The following is a 16,508-nucleotide window of genomic DNA, read 5'->3' on the forward strand; positions in this document are numbered from 1 at the left end:
ATTTTATTTACTCCCGAAAATCCAAGATGGCTCCTGTGAATGTCTCGGTCCCATAGCAAATTGAGGATGCAAGTAGCTACGGAAAAAACAACTTTTCCCCGACCATCGCGTCCCCTGGAGTTCAATTCGCATGGTGCGGAGGAGGCCCTTACATCTGTCTAGGCACCGAGCAGCCGCCGAGGCTTCGCGAAACCGCCTTCAAGTCTCCCATTTGGAGTAGTTTCGCGAAGTAGCTCCTCTCTCTCTCTCTCTGTCGCTGTCTGTCCGGAGCGGAGCGGAGCTTCAAGGCAGGCGGCTCATCCAAATGGCCGAGCCGAGAAAAGTACAATTTGTCACCCTCTCGGCCTTCGCAGCTGGAGCCGCCACGGAGTGCAGGAAACGCCGGCTAGAGGATGACGACGACGAGGCCGACTTCAACTTTGCCGGGGAGGTCGAGGAGGCTACGCCGACCGGGGCAGGAGGTGCCAACAACGGCCGTTTGGGCAAAACCGGGGGCGACGGGGACACGACGGCTGGAGCCAAGAAGAAGATGACGGTGCGGCTGGACCTCTCTCTGTGCGAGCCCAGCGACCACTCCTCCGCCGAGTTTAACTACAACGAACTCGTCCAAAACCTCCAGGTAGGTTAGGAGTCCTACAATAACGTTACCAGGCCGGGTTTTATTGAGCTGGGAAGTGCGTGTGACTTGTCATTGCTTACTAAAGAGAGGGGGAAGTGTACCTGGTGCTTCCCTAGCGTGGTGGAAACTGACCATTCATTGGGTTTCACACAAAAGACAAGCCCCGGTTTGGCCACTCGTTGGGGTCGGACGGTCTGGTGTTTTGCAACTTCAGTGGCGTTCAAACGTATTTTTTTTTCTCTTTTTTTATGTTTTAGCGAGAGATACCTCTTTCGCACAAGACACGATGATAAAGCTTATCTTGCTACCTGTCCTGTGTGTTCCACTTCGACTTGCCCAGCAACAGCCTAGTCACACACAGCCATTACAGCACTTGAAAATGCCACATGCAGTTTGGCCCTCTGGCTGCGGGTGATAGATGGGAGAGCATTGCTGATGGAAGTACCAGGATGTAGCAGGGGAGCAAGGCAAATGTCACTGCTAAGAGATCAGAGCAACGCCTGCATCCATTTGCATTATTGCACGTATAGATTTATTATAATTCAGTTGAAGTTGAGTATTGTTTATTGTGTTGTTTATATGAGTGGACAACTTTGAATATAAAGTTACCATGTATGTTAATTGTTTATTTATTTTTTTATCTGTGGCAGCACCATGTTGCACATATTTTGTAGTTTTGTAACATCACCAAGTTAGATTGAAGCGGTGATTTTCAGTTTTGCTGGCAATAATGTGATACTTTATATTGGGACACTTTGAAATCCTCATCTGACTTGTGCAGTACAGGGTCAGCTGCTCAGCGGCACCCCTGGAGCTATTAGGGATTCCTGCTCAAGGACACTTCAATGGGGCAGAAACGTGCCAAAACGGGGGTTGAACCCGGGTCGTCTCTCTCTCTCTAAGGACTTGGTCACTCTGACATCTGGTCATTCATATTCATCTTCTTACAATATTCATTCCAGGCCAAGAATAATCCTCCAAGTTTGACTTCAGCCCCCGACCCCAAGGACCCCTTCAACGATGATGAGAGGGAGCGCCTGCAGCTTGAGGCCCTGGCCAAAAAGTTTGAAAACAAATATGTGAGTTATTTTTTTATTTCGACACTCAATAATGTTGTGGTCTGATCACAATGCAAAAACAAACAAACATTTATATTAATGTTCTTGCTTGTTTTAGTAATTTGTGTTGAGTAATGTTGTGAGTAATTTATTTTGTTGTTCTCCCGTGTAGCACATACATCATTAATATGCTGCTTATGTGTATTTGTGGCAATATTTATGTTTGTTTGTGTTCTTGAGATGACCGACTTTCCCAAAGTGAGGACATTTTGTCAGCCCTCACTTTGATAGGGGGTCATGTTACGGTTAGGATTGGATTAGAATTATGGCTTGGTTAAGTAAGTAAAGGTTTTACTGGAAAATGTTAGGGGTTACGGAATGAATTTAAGTCCAAATCTGATGTTGATGGGATTGTATTGGGGCATTCCTTTATAACTGGGAACTGGTAATCTGACGGTTCAAAGGTCATGATCTGGGACGGTGACGTCACCAGAGCTGGTATTTCCCATTCCAAACTCGTAGGAGCCTCAGCAGCCCCGACCTCAAAAGTCCAAGATGGCCGCTCCGCGCAACAACAGTAGTTATAATCGTAATAGATGCTAGGGATGGGCATTTCAAGCAATTTAAATACTCGAGTACTCTCCTTATATTATGAACGAGTGCTCGAGCACTCGCGCGCGCGGGGGGGGGGGGGGGTCTGCTGTGTGATTACTATGGTAATGACTGAGCAGGGGTAATTTGCTGTATATGGGGCTGTTCACACATAACGTTTGCATTTTTGCATGGAAAAAGCGCTACCTGGAGCATTTTTTGTCAGGAGAGGGACTGACTGTGATATTAGGTGACGCGAACATCTAAAGCCTACCTATCTCCGATGGTTGGATGGATGGCATTAGCGCTTTGGAGCAGACAAGTTGTGAAACAAGCGAATGCATTTCCAATAGCCTACATGTCCATTGTCCAGCAATGTCAGGTTATTGTCCAGTATCATCCATTTTACTTTATGATCACTGTTACACTAACGTAAATCCACGGATTACAAGGTCCGGTGTTCTGCCAAAAAGTGAAAACTGACCAGTGTGATTAACGTTACAGCTGCTGAGCTGCAGCTGAATAGTGATCACCATGAAGCGATTGTCTCCCAAAAAGTGATTCTTTCTCCACATTCCTTGTGACTACCGTTATGGGAAAAGACAGTGTAGTCGGTAAACTAGCGTTTACTGCAAAGTTTTGAATGAGTTTTATCGGGCGTGCGCTATGAAGAAGTCTGCGTCTCCTTCGGGAGCATATCTTCAGCCACCATTTTCGGGATGAGCTGGAAAACTTCCGGTTAAAACTTTCAAAATAATGTTACTTAAACAAAAGTAAATAGCTTATTAATGCACGTTGGAGGAGAAAAGGTATTTCAACGAATGAAGCAGCAAACCTTGTATCAAAATACTCGTTGTGATGTTATATGGCGTGAAACTGTGGCTGTAACGCATTACTCAAAATAAATAAGGTACAATAAGCGTTTTATTTTGAAAGCAACAAAGCGGACGATGTACTTGTACATTCTGGCTGACTTGACGCCCGTGCAGTTCATGCTGCCAGATCCACATGACGATGCGTGCATAGATCTTCTAGGCCATTTTTAAAGGCGTGCGGAGTGGGGCGAGTACCCGAACAGCAGAAACGTTACTCGACTACTGACGTTATGAACGAGTGCTCGAGTACCCGAGTACTCGCGCCCATCCCTAATAGATGCTGTTTATTAGCACTTCTGTCTTGTTTGTGTCTCATTAAATCAGATGTACACACATCACTGCCTAACTTCTATCTGTGTGTACACGTTGCTGCAGTGTTTGTATGCGCAAAATGCAGCGAAATGCCTTGTTATCAACTAGTATTGCTAACAATGGCGAGCCTGACTAGCGACTGGATCTGACCGGATCTGACCAAGAGCTGACTCGTTTAAACGGATGTGACGCAATTCAACGGTGAACTTCCCAGCTCCCAGTTTTCTGCAAATGGAACGCTAACAAAACGGATGTGACGTCGTTCAACCCGCTACATCCCAGTTTGTTTGCGATAAAGGAACGGGCTTTAATGCAAATGTGTTAACCTCCTTTTTGTCAAAAAATGTCAGGCTAACACAGGGAAGAAGAAGAGGAAGGACCGAATGCAGGACTTGATAGATATAGGCTTCGGCTATGACGAGACAGACCCTTTTATCGACAACTCGGAAGCCGTGAGTATCTCTCACTCCATCAACACACGTGATTTTCTAGTTGTCTTGTTTTTTTTTGTCCCGGGATGTCAGTTTAATTTTCATGTCACCCTATCCTTTATAAAAATAACATTTGACATTGTTCTCTCTTTCGCCCCCAATTTATTTGCCGACCTCATCACATTCCTGAACTGTTTTGTTCTGTGTTGAGGCAGACATTATCAACACATGTTTATTTCCCGGGGTGACGTTTCAGTGCAGTATGTTTAACGGCGCTCCTAAAGATAGACGCGTATCTGTTCTCGTTACCAACCTGGGACCGCAGTCTAAAATCAGCCTCATGTCATGACTCATAAATACATCCATCCTCCTTGTGTCCACAGTGGGATATGTCATTTACTTTTGTCTGTCACTTTTGTCACTTGTTTGTTGCTTACTATTCAGAGGACATCAATGTCTGCTTGACAGTAATGGCTGCAATTATTTATTTATTTTTGGTATGGATTCTCATTTGATGGTATTTGGGTTTTTTGATTCGCTGTGATAGCTAAGATGCCCTCGCCACTCTCACAAATTGACATTGTCTGTTTGACCCTAGTTGTTCCAGTGTTTCCCCTACCATTCTACAGGTCTGGCGGGCCCGCCAGGCCAACGACACGCCTGCCAGGCCAGATTTTTATTTTTATTTTTTTTAGATAATTTTTCCTTGCTCTCCCCAAAATTTCAATAAACCTTTATGGCATATTATTACAATACAACAATAATGGCGTTGACCGTGTTGACAGTAATAGAAGATGCCAAATCATTCAAAACAAGCATTTTGCTTTTAGGAGCATTGTGCCAGCGTGTGGCGCTGTTCCAAAATGTGTCAACGTGCGTCGTTGCCTGGGAAATGCACATCTCATAATACAACTGTTCGCATCGCATCCCATAATATGATGATACTTGGGATGCCATTGCGAACATAGATGCAAACAGGTTAGCTAAAAGTCTACCCACCATTGCGATCCCTCCAGGCCTGAACATTTTTCTAGGGGAAACACTGCGATTCTAATATTTTTCCTGTCTTGATATGCTCTATGATGTGAACATTCTTCATCTGTTGCCTTGACACTTTGCTCGACGAAAAAAACAAAAAAAAAGTTTGATTAGTTCTCCAGAATAATGAATAATGTGATTTTGTGCCTGTTTCTATTTTAATAATCTGCTTGTTGGCATGTATCACACATGTTGATAGCAGGAAGTCTCCAGAATATGTTTAAAAATATGCACGTGACATATTAGCCATGTTTGGAATGATTCACTCTCTCACTATTCCCTATGTAGTGTTTATCATAATAGTGAACTACTGTATATGGGGGAGCGATCAAACGAGATTCTGACACTACCTCACTCTTCTTCTCCTTTGGTAACCATGACCGCATTGCATTGTGGTATATGGGAGAAAATGTAGGGTACATTCGCTGTTCACTAGAAATTGCAGTGCATTGTGGGTATTTTATAGTGGACTATATAGTGAATCAAAATAACAGTCGAGAACAGGGCTATTGGTTTTGATTAGGTAAGGAGATTTCCTGTTTTCCTGCTTTCTTGTGATGTTTTTCCGATTGTTTTTCCCAGTACGACGAGCTGGTCCCTGCCTCTCTGACCACCAAGCTGGGGGGATTTTACATCAACACCGGCACGCTGCAGTTCAGAGCCACCTCGGACTCCGAGGGAGAGGACGTGGGCAAGGTGAGGGATTCAATTATTACTATCCGGGGGTTTCTAGGGTCAAGAAGAATCCAGGAAATTCATGGGATTTAAATCTTCTCGTAGTCTCCAGGCCTGGAAAAGCCATGGAAATGTATACTTGCTATTGCTAATATATAATTGCAGTATCTCTCCTACTGCTGATGAGGAGTGAAGGACTAGCCTGCCTATAGGAGCTTCCATCCGGCCAGAGCTCTCTGTGCCAGCGCTTCAGTGGAAAGTCCCAGTGACACACGCTATAAATGTTGTCTTTCCTCCACACCGACACGACAGACATATCTCTGAGACGCACACAGCCCGCCATGTGTTTCTCACACGCCGATGACTGTGTGCAACTGTGGACTGTTGTCATCTGCTCGCCGGAGATAACAGAGGGTTTGTTTTCTCGTTTCAGAAGCTGAACGACAACGGGGAGCAGGCCATCAAGAGGAAGAAGAAGACGGAAGTGAACAACCTGGAGGAGAAGAACCCCAGGAAGAACAGGGTGCCCAAACAAGGGTGAGAGAGACCGGAGAATGACCTTTACATTTTTGCCTTCTGTAGGCGTTACAGGAGTTTATGGGCGCGTTCGGAAATCCAGTCTGAAGCTCTGCACGAAAATGACAGTGCGGCTGTTCAAAGAGGCAGAGCGTGCTCTTTCTGTATGGCTCATTAGTCTTAGAAACACATGCTACTGCTAGCAGTTAGCTAACTGCTACACATACAAACGGCTCACTCTTATCTGCTGCTCTCAGCTCCTCTCCTCCGTTCTCTTCTCTTCCTCTGTTTTTTTTTTTTTACTATATTAGCAGTTCCCATCTCCTCAGACGGAGTGCCGAGAGTGCGCTCTGCCACTAGGAGAGTGTAGCGCTCTGAATAGCCCAACGCTGTATTCCAACAGCGCTCCCAATTTACGAACGGTGCAGTTTGTGCCAGAGTGCGCTCTGGGCGCTCTGAGGGCTATTCCCAAACGCCACTCCCTCCCACTCCCGGGATTACATTGAATGTGTGGCTCGCTTCGCTGTTGCGAGGAATTACATTTCCTGTCAGTGTGCCATCACTTTACCCACATCTGCATTTCCCCCCCCCCAGGATTTTCCCACATTTTTCTCCCCAATTGTACTTGACCAATTCCCCCATGCTGTCCCGGTTGTTGCTCCACCCCCTCTGCTGATCTGGGGAGAGTTATAGACACGCATGCTTCGTCCGATACATGTGCTTCTTTTCGCCTGACAGCGAGGGGTTTCACCGGCAGGACGTAGCGAGTGGGAGCATCACACTACTCCCCCCAGTTCCCCTCCCCCGAACAGGCCTCCCGACGGACCAGAGGAGGCGCTAGTGCAGTGACCAGGACACATACCCTTAATCCAGCTTCCCACACGGGCAATTGTGCCTCTATGGAAGCCCGACCAAGCTGGAGGTAACACGGGGGCTCGAACCTGTGCCCCTCGTGTCGGTAGTCAGGGAACCTCCCGCACTACCTGCACGCCTAGCCCCTTGTGGAACGGTGTCGTCACCGCTTGATATCAGCTCCCATCCACAGTCCCCTATTTGAACGTAACGAGAGGCGCTAAGAAAGGTCCTGAGCAGAATGTCAATACACTCTTCTTACAAGTGTCGCAGAGACATTTCAAAGGCTCTCACCAAAGCAGAGGGGTTCATTGGTTAGGTCTGACGGGGGTTTGAAAGCTCGATGCTGCTAATGAATAACTTTTTTTTATACCAGTCCTGTGCCAGTATTATTTTTTCGTGGCAGCTGCTTCCTCTGCGTTTGTGCCGGTATGCGCCCAGCCATCACAGTGCTCCACAGCACCCAGAAGCTATAGTATATAGTCGTATTGCAATAACAAACACAAGGTAGAACCCAGAGACCAGAGGGGCGCTGTGGAGCACTGTGATGGCTGGATGCACCCGCACAAATGCAGAAGAAGCAGCTGCCATCTTGCCAATTTCGAAATAAATAATTTCACTGGCACAGGATTGGTATAAAAAAGTTATTTATGATCATCAAGCTTTCAAACCCCGGGGGACCTGATCAGTGAACCCGTCTGCTTTGGTGACACTTGTAAGACGAGCGTGAACATTTTCCGCCACTTGGGACTTTTCTTAGCACCTCTCGTAGCGTTTAAATTAGCGACTGTGGAAGGGAGCTGCTTATCAAGCACTGAAGACACAGTTCTGAAAGGGGCTACCTGCATGCCCACAAAATGCATGTTTAAAATGTACAAGAAAATGGACTGGATGTTACTGGGAAAATAGATTGTTTTTTCTCCTCTGTTCTTGAACAACGGACCTTTTGGACATAACTATTTGTGGGCCACTGTGGATATCTGATGATGACTCATGTGTCCACTTGGTGCGCCACCCCGCGCCACGTTCTAATCCTGGGCTTTTGTGCGTCCACTCTCATACGTGTCTCATGAAGCAGGGATGCTGACTGTGACCATCTATCATGATGTGACGTTGCTCCTGGGCCTTGTGACAGGCAGAGCACCTTCCACAAAGACTTCATTATCCACGCTCAGATAGGCTGATCACTCGAACATGCATTCTCAAAAAAAGAAGTCCAAAAATAGAAGCAGCTATTGCCATAGTACTGTTATGAAACGGATGATGTGTCTGTGTGTCAGATCTTTCAGAGCAAACTGCACGTTAATCCCGTAGAATCCCTACCTCTTCTCACAGTTCTGACTCGTCTTTCTCTGGGTGTGTCGACGCCTCACTCTGCCTGTATCACTCTGCCTGTATCACTCTGCCTGTATCACTCTGCCTGTAGCACTCTGCCTGTAGCACTCTGCCTGTAGCACTCTGCCTGTAGCGCCCTGCCTGTAGCACTCTGCCTGTATCACTCTGCCTGTAGCACTCTGCCTGTAGCACTCTGCCTGTAGCACTCTGCCTGTAGCAATCTGCCTGTAGCAATCTGCCTGTAGCACTCTGCCTGTAGCACTCTGCCTGTAGCACTCTGCCTGTAGCACTCTGCCTGTAGCACTCTGCCTGTAGCAATCTGCCTGTAGCACTCTGCCTGTAGCACTCTGCCTGTAGCACTCTGCCTGTAGCACTCTGCCTGTAGCACTCTGCCTGTAGCAATCTGCCTGTAGCAATCTGCCTGTAGCGCCCTGCCTGTAGCACTCTGCCTGTAGCACTCTGCCTGTAGCGCCCTGCCTGTAGCACTCTGCCTGTAGCACTCTGCCTGTAGCACTCTGCCTGTAGCACTCTGCCTGTAGCACTCTGCTTTTAGCAATCTGCCTGTAGCGCTCTGCCTGTAGCGCCCTGCCTGTAGCACTCTGCCTGTAGCACTCTGCCTGTATCACTCTGCCTGTAGCACTCTGCCTGTAGCACTCTGCCTGTATCACTCTGCCTGTAGCACTCTGCCTGTAGCACTCTGCCTGTAGCACTCTGCCTGTAGCACTGCCTGCAATCTGGGAACTATTTGTATTTGAAAAATAGACTCTGGGACAGCCCTACCTTTTTTTCCCAGCTTCCTGTACAGAGCGCCTCTCCTGCCACCGTCACTTCCTTTTCCGCGTCCGTTTCTAATAACGTTAACGCAAAAACACACTCTGCATAGAAGACGTCAACTCGTCTCACAACAACAGTGGAAAATGACTGGAGGTGTAGTTGTTGTGACAAGTAGTATCGCCAAAGTCACCGCGCAAATTGTTATTCAGACTGTAAACAGTGCAACACGGACACGGAAAAGGAAGTGACGTACAGGAAGCTGGTAAAAAAAGGTAGGGCTGTCCCAGAGTCTATTTTTCAAATAAAAATAGACTCTGGGTTCCCAGATTGCTCTGCCTGTATCACTCTGCCTGTATCACTCTGCCTGTATCACTCTGCCTGTATCACTCTGCCTGTATCACTCTGCCTGTATAAGTGTCACTTATTTGCAGCACAGGTTTGATTTCAGCTTCATGTTGCACTCTCTCCCCAGCCCAGTCTACCCACTTTCCCATCCCTCTGAAATGAAGTTAGTGAAATCAATGTCACAGTGAGAGTGAGTGTTCATGTACTGTCCATCCCCAAAGTCACTCTGTGGATTTGTTCAGATGTTACCAGAGGGAGTAGAGCACAGTTAACACTGTATTTACCTTTCATCCTAAGACCTACTGCCAGGCTCAGATTGCAGGAGTTCTCACCAGGTCATCCCTGATTCAGCCCTCCTGACAATCTGAGGAGAAGTCTGGAGTCTTGGTGGGAACCAACGTTGGGCGCAGAACATCTGCTAATGACTGTAATGACTGAAAATAACCCGTCTGTGTGTTTTTGCCTTGAACAGAGTGACGGCCCTCAGCCTGCACCGGCCGGAGAAGAAGAAGAGGAAGAAGCTGATGAAGGACTCGCTGTGCCTGGCGGCCATGCTCCGCCAATTCACCCGGGAGAAGGAGGAGATGAGGAAGAGGAATCCCAACGCGGCGCTCCCCGGCCTGGCCGGAGGCGCCCCCAACAAGCCCCACTCTCTCACCACCTCTACCAACCACCTGCTGCTGGCCGCGCACAACTCCGCCCACCCGCAGTTGGCGGGTGTCGCCGCCGCCGCCAACAGCGACCTCTCCCTGGCCGACCTGACCTCCGACCCCGCCGTGATGTCGCTGCTGGGCTCGGCCAACGAGAAGGAGCTGCAGGATCTCCTGGGCGACCTGGACTTCAGCTTGCTGGATGCGGCGGCGCCTCAGCACGTCGTCATGGCGACGGCCCGGGAGAACGGCCTCCTGGGAGTCGGCGTTCCGGGGCCTAAAGGGGCGGGAGGAAGCGGCCAGGGGCGGGGCCTGGGCTCCTCCTCCAACCTCTTCTCTCCGCCCCCGCTGCCCAACGGGCTGCCCGCCGCGCTCATCAAACGCATCGAGGACCTGCGCGCGGTGAGTCCGTGGGGCGGGTTGCCATTATCGGCGAGGCCCCCCTCCGCCATAGCTTCAACGCAATGCCGGGCGGGTGAAGAAGTCACATTGACGTTTATTTTGAGTGCTCAGGGCCAGTCTAATGAGAATTGTCTCTTCTCGGCTCCACGCTGAACCTCAGCTGTCTTTGCCTTTCTGGAAGCTTGTTTTCTGTAACTAGAACAGCAGGGTCAACACTACCTGAGAAGACGTTTAGGATCTTCTTGTTTTCTGTAACTATAACAGCAGGGTCAACACTACCCGAGAAGACGTTTAGTATCTTCTTGTTTTCCCATGTTGGAACAACAGTGTTTTTTTAGGCTGTGGTAAAAATGGAAAGAAAGGCAAGCAGAAGGTAGAGATGCAGAGGTTAAGAGAAGAAGAGAAGAGTGAGGAGGAGGGAAACAGAGAGAGTGAGAAAGAAATGCTATCTATCTCGCTGCTTCCAAATGTAACAAATGTAGAGAAGTCACTAGGGGTGGGAATCACCAGATGCCCACGATACGATACTAAAACGATACTTGAGTCACGATACGATAGTATTGCGATATCGCAGATATTGCGATATATTGAATATTGCGATATATTGAATATTTCGATATTTTGTCTAACTCCTTTTCCTACCTTTTACTTGACCTCACCGGAAGTAAAACATGCAGTGTTTTTTTGTTTTGTTTTGTTTTGTTTTTTGCCCAAAATGTAGGCTACATTAATAAGCTTCTCTGGACTCAATACGCCACTGCAGGCGCGGACTGCAACATCGGGCGCTTCGGGCAGATGCCCGGTGGCCTGGCATGGCATGGCATGGCCTGCAATTTTTTTTTTTTTAAATATCGATACTTGGCGTCCAAATATCGATACAATATCGTCAGGCAAAATATCGCGATACTATGGTGTATCGACTTTTCCCCCACCCCTAGAAGTCACTGTCAGGTTTAGGATTTGGAGTGGGGATAAGGTTGGGCAGGTCGGGGTGAAGCGTCACATTCAGGGTAACGACGGGGGGGGGGGGACACACCAGAAACGTCTCTGACGCAGAAACGTCTCCTACACGGTGGTAGTTTCATTTCGGCGTCCTCCTTGTTAACCGTTTTTAGACCGATCACACTGACCGCGTCACGTCCGTCTTGCGTCCTGCAGCGAGAGTTTGCGCGTCTACTCTATTTTTGACGTGATTCCGCGAGCGGCCGCGTGCAACCAGGCATGAAGTCAGCACAGGTTGTGACCAGCGCGGAGCGAGGCGGCGCGGAGCAAAACGGGAGCGCTTCTGGCGTGAGCGGCCAGGCTCCCGCTCGACGCTGCGTCAGACGTTTGTGCCGCGTCCCCGCCATACGAGAAAGTAGACGAGGAGAAAGTCCTCTGATACAAGACAACATCACCAATATGAATGTTTCTGCTGGATGTATGGAACAGTGGCAGTGTGCTGACTCAACCCGTTTCTTCTCACAGGCCTCGCGTCAGTTTGATCAGGAGGGCAGGAAGAAGTTCTTCACCCTGGACATGAATAACATCCTCCTGGAGTGAGTAGGACAGCGTTTCAATCACCCTCAGCCTAGATCTCACCTCGCCCCCCTTTCTCCCTTCTCTCCTTCGCTCATTTTCACCAGCTCTCCCTCGCTCCCTTGTTTAGATGATGCACCCCCTCTCCTCTCTCTCGTGGATTGAAAAGCCTTCTCTCTATCGCCCTCTGTCTACGCCCATGACACGCTTCTCATTTCCATTCCGTTCCACTCTCCCTTCAATCCTACCTCAATTCACCCTGTGTGCCTCTTTGTCTCGCCCCCTCTCATCTCTCTCTCTCTCTCTCATCTCTTCTCTATCTCTCTCTCTCGCTCCTCCTCTCCTCCTCCTCCTCAGTATTGAGCTGCAGGCACAGGAGCAGCCCCTTGAGGTGCGTTCGGGCATCTACTCCCACATGGAGGCGTTTGTGCCGTGCAACAAGGAGGCCCTGCTTAAACGCCTCAAGAAGCTCAGCCTCAACATCCAGGTGAGTCACTGCTCATCTGAAACCCCTCCCCCTGGTGGCTTCACCTGGAGAAAGCCTTTCCCACGGCACTGTAGTCACTGAAAGCCACAATGAGCTGCCTAGGACTGAGTCTTTCTATACCAGAGGTGGCCACATTCTTTCCTATGAAGGGCCAAAAATGGATCTGGATGGAGGGCCCTGGGCCAAAAATAAATGTTGAGGTTATGTGAAATTACATTAGATTAAAATGTATTATTATTTTATAGACAATTTACTTTCTAAATGCAAAAATAAAAAATAAATAAAAACACTACTCATTTATCTGCTTAACAGTAATTTCATTAATTTGCAGAGTTTATTGTCAAAAAACGAAACGTCTATATGATGCTTCTTTTTGGGAGTATAAACCTATTTAACCCATTGATACCTGATGCAGCATTTGTGTGTGTATCCCTTTAAGACCACGAACCGCGTATGATGTGGTTCGCGGTCTTAAAGGGATACACACACACAAATGAGGGATATACACGCAAATGCTGCATCAGGTATCAATGGGTTAAAAGGGAATGACACCTTTGTGACAGAAAGTGCATGCAACTCGAGGTGTGTAGACACCGTAATGTCCACCCACATTTTTTGGGGGGGTCAAATCCATGCTGGGCCCAAACAAAGGGGGCCCCAAATTGCCCATTGGGCAGCCATGTTTCTATCAGAGACGGAGAAAGTGATTTCTTATGAATTGCGTCTGTTCTCAGTTGAACGCTATCTCATTAACAAAAGGAAGTAAAAGTAGTGCAATGAAGACGGCTGCTAAGAACAGGCTTCCAAATGTCTTTTGTCACGGACCATTAGAGTGGCTTTGTCGGCTAAATACATCAACATACTCCCCCCCCCCACTTCTCCTCTCTCCTCGTCCTGTCTTTCTCTTCCGCCCGCTGCTGCCCTTCCTCCATCTTTTCCCTCACTCCCTCTCTCACTGTTTATTCCATCCCCTCCCTCCTTCTCTCCTATCACTTCCTTCTCTGTATCCATCTTTGTCTCTCTGCCCCCCTCCGCACCTCTCCCTCTCTCTCTCTCTCTCTCTCTCTCTCTCTCTCTCTCTCTCTCTCTCTCTCTCTCTCTCTCTCTCTCTCTCTCTCTCTCTCTCTCTCTCTCTCTCTCTCTCTCTCTCTCTCTCTCTCTCTGTCAGGATGACCGACTGCGGACGCCCCTGTTGAAGCTGAAGTTGGCGGTGTGTAGCTCCATGCCAGAGCAGATAGCCAGATATAACATGGACTGCATGGCCAAGGTTGCCAAGTAAGACAAATCCATTCTTTCTTTCTGTCTTTCAAAAGACAGGCAATTAAGACAACAATAATTGACCTTGCCTACGCCGTCGTTATTTCTGTGCTACTCTAATGTTAAGGACAGATAGGTTGGTTGCTGACGTATTTTTTAAGATGACACGAATTATTATTATCCTGTTTTGTGTACTTCTGTAGCACTTGGAGATTTATTGCAAAACAAAAGTGCAATACAAATAAAATTGTATTATTGTTGTTGTTCTTATGATGATTATTAGCGAGAAATAAGGAGGAAGTTGGTGATCTGACACTAGGCTAACTCCTCTTGATGTAGCTATACGTTAAGCGTTTTTCTAACATTAGCTAATTTGAGACTCATTATCTATACAATATAATGTGTCCGTGAATTGAAGAATGTGATACCAATTCATTATTATATTATTATTAATATGACTTAGTGATGTTATAATTGCTCAACTGCCAGTTGAGCAGGCGAGCAAATTCCGACTACAACATTTTACCATCATTCACCCTCTCTTCTGCATCTAACTCGTCAAATCAGCTTTTTATGAATCTATATATGAAGAGGTGCACTCCCCAATTCAACTGTTGAATAGCAACACCACCATAAAAAAATGACTTGGCATGATTAGACGTCATCTTTCATCTTTTTTCACTAGTTATGTCTTTGAGAATAGCACTGCCTATGTTTTTGAAATACTGCCTGATGCACATGCATTTATACATTTGTGTGTCCCCTGCAGGCAGCAGTTGGGGGAGGGCGAGAAGAACGGTTCAGAGGAGGAGGGACGAGGAGAAGCCGGGGAAAAGGGTGATGGGCCCGCGGAAGAAGTTATCTGGGACGAGAAGCTCAGGTAATAACCGTGGGCCAGGGGCAGTGTGTGTGTAGATCCTGGGCACGGTGTGTGTGTAGATTGTGGATTTCAGGGGGGGTGGAGACAGGCTTTTTAAAATGAACGGATATTCCTTTAAAGTACCACTACTTTGTAGAACATTAGTAGCAGTTTTAAAATGGAGGATTTCATCAGTATTTCTATGAGTAAGAATTGAGGCATTATTGTGTCTATTTTTGACCACCCTACCCCAAAACATGCCAATTTTGATTCACAGAACTTAATTCTTACAATTAAAGAAAGCGTAGCTCTCTAATTGTTATAAAGCGCAAAGTCTAAGGCAGTGGTACTCATCCTTGCCCTACTCAGGAGCCACACTGACAAAAAAAAGCTTTGAAAGAGCCACAATCCCCCCAAAAAATTTCCTCCCTTTATTTTTATTAGATTTTTATTTATTTATTTATTTATTTTAAGTAGGACCTAAAAGAGCCACAACTACCTATAAAGGAGCCTCGGGTTGAGTATCACTGGTCTGGGGTATTATTATCATGGCTACTCTACAACCCAGCCTACAAGTAGCATCCTACGCCAGCTCCCAATTGTAACATTACTACATTCATCTCAGGACGTAGCAACCAACTGTTACAAACAATCCCGAGCCCCTAACGAGCCCCCAATCCTTAGAAAAGGGCAAGCATAACGGTATGATTATCGATTATTCGGATTAGGAAGTTATTAAGTTCTACCTACCTACTCAGGCTTACTAAGTTAGTGTGGAAACCCTGAGTAGAACATAACTGCATAGTGTAATAAAAAAAATAAAAAAAATCTTGCCTGGCATCTGATGATTCACTCAGGAGCCTTACTGCTTTCTAGTCAACAACAACTTTCACAAACGGCTCCAATTCATCCACGTCATTATCTTCTTCACTGCCATGGAGAAGGACACAAATCTTCTGGGCCATGATGTTCTCTGCGCCGACCTGTTGGTTTCAGCTTGAATGGATGCTGAGGGATCTGTGCTAAATGTGACATTGTGTTTTGTGTAGGAACCTGCTGTGCAGCCTGGTGCGCGTGAAGCTCAGCTGCTATGAGCTGGAGAACCAGTGCTCTCTGTCTGTGGAGGACTACCTCAAGGCCTTCATGGAGAACGAGGTCAAACCACTATGGCCCAAGGGCTGGATGCAGGCCAGGTCAGTGTGTGTGTGTGTGTGTGTGTGTGTGTGTGTGTGTGTGTGTGTGTTTTATGGTGCTTATCTCCTTATGAGGACCACATTGCTTCGTAGTGATGGAAAATGATAGCCTGGTAAAAACCCGTCCTGATAACATGACCTGACATTCTGGTTGGCTCTACGTTATCAGTCTGGACCTCCAGCCGCTCACTGAGTTCCACCCGGTTGTCCAGTGATCGCAGAACCTGGCAGATCTATAAAAGGATATATTTGGACCGTGTCCTCAGAACATTGACACTTTTTTCACGACGTCTGTATCGTTCAGAAAAGGATGAAAGCCTTTTCTGCTTTTTAGAGCTCAATTGGGCCTAAGAGAAACACGACCAAGCCCTAACGCTACCTTCACACAGGGCACCTACGCCTTGCCTTGCCTCAACCCACACCTACGCCTACAGACCTTGAGCTGCGCGTGAACCTATCACACGCTTTTGCAATCACACCGCACGCCTATTCCACGCTGAACCTGAGCCGAGTCACAAGCACCTCTCCTCTCTCCCGAGTGTTTTTTTTTTGTCACGTGTGGTCCCGAATTATCATGGGTAGGTAAAATAAATCGGATATATTTAATGTGCTATTGATGCTGGATATGTATAACCAGGTCTCCTTCCTTGGGTCACTGTTGTCATAGAGAACTGGATGCTGTTGTACTAAGTGGATTACCTTTTCATTGTCCATCTTGCTT

General features: G+C 47.2%; 1 protein-coding gene across 1 annotated transcript; it reads left to right on the top strand.

Moving 5' to 3' along the window:
- Positions 1-280: 280 nt before the first annotated feature.
- On the top strand, positions 281-16,002 carry LOC310770926 (ubinuclein-2-like; the record flags this gene model as incomplete). Its single annotated transcript, XM_083663625.1, is given in 14 exon segments — positions 281-619; positions 1,582-1,698; positions 3,806-3,907; positions 5,507-5,620; positions 6,033-6,136; positions 9,894-10,473; positions 11,941-12,011; positions 12,349-12,478; positions 13,647-13,753; positions 14,505-14,547; positions 14,549-14,591; positions 14,594-14,615; positions 15,644-15,787; positions 15,957-16,002. Coding segments are annotated over 14 exon segments (1,938 nt in total). The 5' UTR covers positions 281-304.
- Positions 16,003-16,508: the final 506 nt, after the last annotated feature.

Source organism: Poromitra crassiceps (genome assembly GCF_964638095.1).
Source record: "Poromitra crassiceps genome assembly, contig: HAP1_SCAFFOLD_261, whole genome shotgun sequence".
NCBI classification, from domain to species: domain Eukaryota; kingdom Metazoa; phylum Chordata; class Actinopteri; order Beryciformes; family Melamphaidae; genus Poromitra; species Poromitra crassiceps.